We start from the raw sequence: 7500 nt of genomic DNA, 5'->3' as shown, positions 1-7500 counted from the left end.
GGAGCACCCGGACACCCCACGCACCCCTCTGAGTGCCCAGGGATCGCCGTTCCATTTATTTTCCTCCCCCGCCCTCGGCGTTTCTCATCCCCTTCCCTCGCCTCTCCGCTTTGTGGTTTAATTAGTCTTTCCAAGTGGCATAATCCCCCCGGGAATCTGCTTGTAGCATGCGGAGGAGAGGAGAACCACTAACGATGCTTCTTAATTAGCTGTTTTCCCCCCTCCTTCTTCTTCCTCGAGCTCCCCTCCGGATGGCAGCCCAGGGATGATGATGGCAGTGAGGGGACGATGGCAGCCCTGGTGACAACAGCAGCTCAGGGACATGGCAGCAAGGAGAAGGGACAAAATGAGGAGCAGCCTCATGGTCCCTTGAGAGCAGCATGGATCACAATCAGTGCCATGCACAGCATCCCACACCCTCCATCCTTTGTGGGGGGTCAAGCACCCCCCAAACACATCCATACCTGTCTGCCCTCGCTCCTCCAGACCCCGTTGACTGTCTTGGTGGGGGCGATGGTGACAACTGGGGGTGTGCTGGGCACGCTGTGCCCCCCTGGGGGCACGATGATGGGGCCCATGGGGCCACGCTTGGGTGTGCTGGCAGGGGAGCTGTGGTTGGTGGCCGGTGAGGAGACTGGGGATGACTCACTGCTTAGTGAGGACCCTGAAATTGAATCAGAAATTAAAGTAAGTGGAGAAAAGGCAGCAGTGAACTAGCTGAAATAACCCTGCAAATAAGCTGGAGCCATTCCTGTGGGATGTCACACTGCAGGGACCAGGGATGGGGCATGGGATGCACATAAGGCGGTCAGCATCCCTCCAGCCCCTCAAATTGGACTCCCATCTTCCCATCACAAAGGTCCCAGGGAGGTCTGTCCCAAGGGAGGTTGCCTCTGGTGCTAAAAGGCTTCACTCCACATAGTGGGATAGACACCCTCTTGCTCCTTAATAAGGACTTCCAACTCCCCTAGTCCCACAAAGCTCCTTGGCACGAGTGACACTGATGAGACACGAAGCCCAAACAACCACATATTCCCAAGGCCAACCCAGAGACTCTTAAATCAAGCTGCAAAAGTTGCCACACACGAGCCAGGGCACCTGGAGGCGCTGGGATGAAGGAGTGACTCCCCCTAAGACTTGAGCAAAGCTTTGGCCTTATTTGCATAATACATCTGTATTTGAAATTATCCCCACCCCAGAGGGATGCTGGCCATATTTCCAATGGAAAGATAGAAGTGGAGCTAAAGTGGAAAGCGGGAAAAGCAGAGCTGGAGCAGAAAGACAAATTCCACATTAACCAGGGCACACGGTGCCTGGTGTGTGCTCTGTGGCACACTGCCTGCTCCTCACAGCCAGCTGGGCAGCCTGAGGGGCTCCAGCCCCATAAACCCTGCTCCTGCTAGCCTGGAGTCTGGGTCAGGGCAAGGATTCCAATATGCCAGCAGGGATTGGCTACTGGCCACCGAGGGGTGGGTGACCTGTGGTCACTGCAGGATGCCACTGGAGAGGCGACAGTGATGCTCCCCGTTCTGGCAGTGAGTCTGGCACCAAGAGGGGCCTTGTGTCCCCAAGTGTGCAAGGTGTCTCCTCACCTCTCACGTGGTGAGCCAGCTCAAGCATGCAAGCTGGCTCCTTGCCACTCTCCAAGGTGTGCAAACTGGCTCCCCTGAGTGTGCAAGGTCTCTCCTGACCTTTCAAGCTTGCAAGCCAGCTTCCCTGAGCATGCAAGTCAGGTTCTCACCCTGCAAGTGTGCAATCTGGCTTCCCTGAGTGTGCAATGTCTCCTTCCCTTTCAAGTGCACAATTTGGCTCCCCTGAATGTGCAAGTCAGTTCCTAACCCTGCAAATGTACAGGTTATCTCCCTGAGTGTGCAAAGTGTCTCCTCACCTTTCCAGCATGTAAAACAGCTCCCCTGAGTGTAAAAGGTGTCCCTTCCCCTTTCAAATGTACAAGTTGCCTCCTCTGAGTCTGAAAGGTGTCCCCTCACCTTTCAGGTGTGCAATTTGGCTCCCCTTAGTGTACAAGTCAGTTCCTCACCCTGCAAAAGTACAAGTTGTCTCCCTGAGTGTGCAAAATGTCTCCTCACCTTTCCAGCATGCAAAACAGCTCCCCTGAGTGTACAAGGTGTCTCTTCACCTTTCAAGTGTGCAAGTCAGACCCTTGCCCTGTGAATGTGCTATTTGGCTCCCCTGAGCCTGCAAGGTGTCCCCTCTCCTTCCCAGCATGCAGGCCAGCTCTCCTAAGCGTGTAAGCAAGCTTCTTGCCCCATGAGCATACCAGCTGGCTCCCCCAAACGTGCCAGCAGCTCCTCACCCTGCGACCCTACAACCCACCTCCACCCCCTCACCCTCATTGTGCCTGGGAAACACTGGGAGGAAAGGAGCATCCCCAGGCAGTGGGAAGGATGCTTGGGAAGGATGCTGGGTGGGAAGGCTGCTCAGTGGGAAGGATGCACGATGGATCAGAGGCCAAGTGGCGCATCCCGCCGCTGGCCACGCTCCCTTATTAATTATTCCCGAGTCGCTCCGAATCGCTTTCATTTGAAGAGCTGCAAGGCTGGGGGAAGGAGAAAGGCTGTCCCCGACAAAGGAGGCCGCCACACGGATTTGACACCCACTGAAGTCTATCTTGTCAGCGCAAGGCCAACAACAATTAGCAGCCTAATCCCCTCTGAGCTGGGAAGCCATTACTCACCACGCGATAGCGTTAACAATCAATACCATCACAATGAGCCCAGCAATTAATGAAGCTAAAGTCTTACTTCAGAACCTTAATTCTCGCTGTGTGGCTTTAAACGGGAGGGTTTGTGATCGTTATAATTAACTGGTGGTATTCAGCCAGGAGTTAGTCAATGAAACTAATCTGGATTGGAGATGACAAGAGGCACAGTGTGATGGTGTCACCTTTGTTTTCTGACCTCCTGCTTCCCGCTCCGCGATAGCAGATTAGCAGCCTGGGCTGACAGGCAAATGTAATTAACAGCTGAGACCCTGACGGAGAACACGGGAAAAAAAGAAGGGAAGGGGGGTGGAATAAAACCCATCCCGAGGACAGTCTGAGGTAGGGCAAGAGACAGGAGCCCCCAGGCTTCAAGGGGCTTTGCTGGGATGGGGTTGGCTGGGATGATCCCTGGCAGTTTGGGATGATGTGGGGCACTGGGACATCCCTATGGATGTCTCAGCACGGCTCTGAGCTCATAAAGCTGGATAAAACCTGGTGATCCTGGGTAGACCCAGTTGGCATCGCCCCATCTGACATGGTGGAGCATCTCCCATTGTGGGAAGTGGGTGAGGATTTGGGAGCAAAGGAATTCATTTCCTGGCACTAAAAACCATGGCATGGAGAGAAACCTCCTTCCCAACAAGCATCCAAACCTACACCAATTAAAAGCCTCCAGGATGAGCCACTTGGAACACTCACATGGGCAAGGATGAGGGTTTTTGCAAACAAACTATGCAGGCATTAAGGAGAAATCCAAAGGGAATATGGCTGCTTCTCTCTGATACCCAAACCTGCTGATGTCCCCTGGGATGGGCTGAGATGCATGGGGAGAGCATGATCCAGGAAGAAAAGGCAAAATAATCCCCCAAACCCAGTCAGTCACCCCAAAGGAAGCAAATGGGCTCCAGAGGGGGCATCTGAGGAGAACCAGGAGCTCCCAGCAAGGATGAAGCTTCACCAAGACCTGGTCCCTTTGGTGTCACAGGGACTTGGTGTCCCCACATGCTTCCTTGGGAGCAGCTGATGCTTCAGGTCATGACTGTGCTGGGGCTGGCAGGAGTCTTGTAGATGGTGCTCCCATAAGGGGTTTTCAAAAAACAGGCTTATGAAAGGGATCTTCGAAAAAGCATTGTCCCAAATGGGCCTTGCCAAAGGTTCTTTTAAAAAGGGTCTTCCAAAAAAGACATGTCAAAAAACATCTTGCAAAGGGGTTGGGTCTTCTCCAGGGACCAAAGTCCCCTGAAAATGGGCAACGATCCAACAGGAAGCATCCACCAATGCAAATACCAGGGATAACGACTATTTCCTCCCAAACTGGTGATGCCAGCAGTCTCCTGGCAAAATGTTTCACAGCCTGGGGACTGGCTGCCTCCCCACCTGCATGTGGGACAGCCCTGGCAATTCCCATGGGACACACTCCCTGTGGCACTGAGGGCCTTGGGGTGCTCCAGCAGCAGCTCACACCCCATCACACACACCTGGGCACAGAGGAAGCTGTGATGGAGGATGTGAGTGACAAGAGATGGGGACACAAATCTACTGTTTAGGCAGGAAATTTAGCTGGAGAAGGAGCAAATTTGAGGAACCTCTGGAGAAAACAGCATTCAGGTGAAACATGGTGGGAAGGAGCAGAGCTGGTCCCAGGGTACAACGAGCGATGCAGCACTTGGATCACTCCAGCTGAATTGAATATCTAAACTACCCCCTGGAGACACACCACCAGGGAAAGCCATTAGCTGGGAAATGGTGAGAAAACACCTGCTCTGGCTCCCAGGTGGCAGCAGGGGGAAAGACTCTGGTGTTTGTCACCTCTCCCCCGTCCCCACCACTGTCCCCACCTCGGGGCTCCTCGGCTTGTTTGGCGAGCTTGCGAAGAGCGGCGGCGAAGCTGGAGGAAGGTGCTGCCTGGACGGACAAAGTGCTGCTGGCTGCAGGGCTGCCATTGGGGACGATGGAGCCGTTGAGGGGGGACGGGGTGAGGGGGCTGACGGTGGCGGTGGTGCGGGTGGCGGTGGAGAGCATTCCTAGGGACGGCGACTTCGGCTCATGGCTCATGCCTGCAAATGAGAGAGCCTGGGTTAGACATGGACACAGGGATGCATCATCAAATCCCCCCAGGAGATGCAACAAGCAGCTGGACAACCCTCTGGTTGTCCACATCCCTCTGGTTCACCACCCCACCCCAAAATGCACCCCGAGTTCAGGCACGGCGTGGGAATGTCCCATGCAATGGGTGGGAAGCATGTCCCACATACACCAGTGTCCCAGTCCCACGGAACCTTTGGATATCGAAGCAGCCGGGCTCAGCAGAGTACCACAGGACAGGAGAGGGTGTTCTGGAGGACACAGGGACTTCAGTGTCCTGCTGGAGGTGATAGGGAGGGGAGTAGCCCCCTGACTTGTGTGGTGCTGCCAAAACCCAAACCACTGCTGCACTCCCAATTGGCACCACTGCACCCCCAAATACCAGCCACCGCACCCCCAAATCCCCAGCATGGCTTTTCTGGATCCTCAGCATTACACTCCCAGATCTCCAGCACTGCACCCCCAAATCCACACCATTGCACCTCTGGAATCTCAGCATAACGCCCCCAAATCCACATCATTGCATCTCTGGATCCTCAGTATTACATCCTCAAATCCCCAGCACTGCATCCCCAAAATCCCATCGTTGCATCTCTGGATCCTAAATACTGTATCCTTGGATCCCCAGCATTGCACCCCTAAATATTCAATACTGCATCCTTGTATCCCCAGCACTGCACTCCTAAATGCCCATCATTCCATCCCTCTGTGCTCAGCACCACACCCCAACTCCCCCACATTACACCTTCAAACCCTCACCACAGCCCCCCCAATCCCCATCACTGCACCCCAAAGTACCAAGGTGCTATAGGGCAGAGTGACCCCCAAAGGTGGGGGTCTGTGTGCTGAGCAGCAGGGTGCAGCCCACCCCATGCCCCTCCAGCTGTCACACCAGTCACTCCAGGGCTCTCCACCTCCCAAAACAGCAACTGCTGATGTCAGGGCCCTTAAAATAGACTTCACCGAGCAGCTTCATTAACACCAGCCTAAAATTAGCCCCACTCCCAGGTGGGCAGGCAGATGGGTGGGGCTGCAGGGGAGCCCCACAACTCCCAGCGGGGCTGGAAGCAGCTCGAGGCATTGACAACACCAAAACACCTGGAGCATCCCAGGGCAGAGGGTTGCTGGCTACCGCATCATGCCCAGAGCATCCTGTGGCAGAGGCTGGCTGGGTAGAGTGTCATCCCCGGAGCATTCCCTGGCAGTGGATGGCTGGGTAGAGCATCATTCCCGGAGCATCCCGCGGCAGAGGATGGCTGGGTAGGGCATCATTCCCGGAGCATCCCGTGGCAGAGGATGGCTGGGTAGAGCGGCGGGCGCTGCGGGAGCCGGGGGGGCACGAGTGCCACTCAGCGTTGATTAATCTTTGCCCCCCGGCCCCAGGAGAGGCGGCCGGCGCGGCGGCGCGCTCCCCTCTGCCCTCATTATACAAGCATTTATTAACTCCGGTGCTCTCAGCCATTGACTGCCGCCTTGTCGACACGCTCGGCTCATGTAAATTCATTACCAGAACAGCTGGGAAGCCAACCCGCCACACCAGCCTGGGCCCGGCACCCCCCGGGCTCTGTACCGGCACCCCCGGGCTCTGCAGTGGTACCCCCGGGCTCTGCTCCAGCCTGCAGACCCCTGGATGAGTGCTTGGTGCCTCCCGCGAGTGCAGGGCACAGGGATCTGCCTGCAGCACCAGGCACCAATGCACCATCCAAAGGGGATGCAGCATCCCAAGCACATCCTGGAACCCCTTGAGCACTGCCCTACATTCTCCAGGTACTGTCTGGCATCCCCTTGGCACAGCCCTGCATCCCCCAGGCACTGCCCCACAGCCCTCAGGCACAGCCCCACATCCCTGGGTACAATCCTGCATCCCCTGGGCACTGCCCCACATCCACCAGGCACAATTCTGCATCACCCAAGCACTGCTTAGCATCCCCTTGGCACAGCCCTGCATCCCCCAGGCACTGCCCCACGTCCTTGGGCACAGCGCTGCACCCTCTGGGCACTGCCCCACATCCTCCAGGAACTGTCCCACATCCTCATGGCACAATCCTGCATCCCACCAGGCATAGCCTTGCATCCCCCAGGCACTGCCTGGCATCTCCCAGGCACTGCCCACCAGCCCTCAGGCACAGCCCCATATCCTTGGGTACAGCCCTGCCCCTCTCCCAGGCACTGCTCAGCATCCACCAGGCAAAGTCCTTCATCCCCCAGGCACTGCCTGGCATCCCCTTGGCATATCCCTGCACACCCTGGGCCCTGCCCCACATCCACCAGGCACAATACTGCATCTCCCAGGCACTGCCTGGCATCCTCTTGGCACAACTCTGCACCCCTCAAGCACTTCCCAGTCCCCCCCCCAGCTTCTCCCCACCAATCAACCCCATCATAACCCTCCCTTCCAGCCCCATTCCAGGGCTGGAGAACGCTTTGCCAGCCATCCGCTGGGATCAGCACGCTGGCACATGCCTGGGGCTGGCGGCAGGGCATCACCCGTGTGATGCGCAGCTGATCCCGCGGCCCCAAACGCCTCCCAGCAAACTCCTGATCCCAGTGGGATTTGCCGGGCGAGCGCAGGGCAGCTGGGAGCCGGCAGCTTGCCGGGAAGAGTGCAGGGAACTCGCGTGCCCCTCGGGCTGAGCTGTGCCGCTGCCCCAGCTGGGCTCCAAACCAGTTTTGCCGCTCCTTCCCGGTGATAA

At 56.7% G+C, this 7500-nt stretch overlaps 1 protein-coding gene across 1 annotated transcript in view; it reads right to left on the bottom strand.

Annotated features, from left to right (window-relative positions):
* LOC103804497 (genetic suppressor element 1-like) overlaps nt 1–4777 on the bottom strand; it is a gene marked incomplete at its 3' end in the record, with an annotated part of 8647 nt that extends 3870 nt beyond the window's left edge. Inside the window, 2 exon segments of the mRNA XM_009077110.1 lie at nt 465–664; nt 4561–4777. Of these exon segments, the coding sequence (XP_009075358.1) occupies nt 465–664; nt 4561–4777 (417 nt within the window).
* Between the last annotated feature and the right edge of the window lie 2723 nt (nt 4778–7500).

Source organism: Acanthisitta chloris, unplaced genomic scaffold (genome assembly GCF_000695815.1).
Source record: "Acanthisitta chloris isolate BGI_N310 unplaced genomic scaffold, ASM69581v1 scaffold19126, whole genome shotgun sequence".
Taxonomy (NCBI): domain Eukaryota; kingdom Metazoa; phylum Chordata; class Aves; order Passeriformes; family Acanthisittidae; genus Acanthisitta; species Acanthisitta chloris.
The sequence above is the reverse complement of the archived record's forward strand: the minus strand, read 5'-3'. Positions and strand labels throughout refer to the sequence as shown.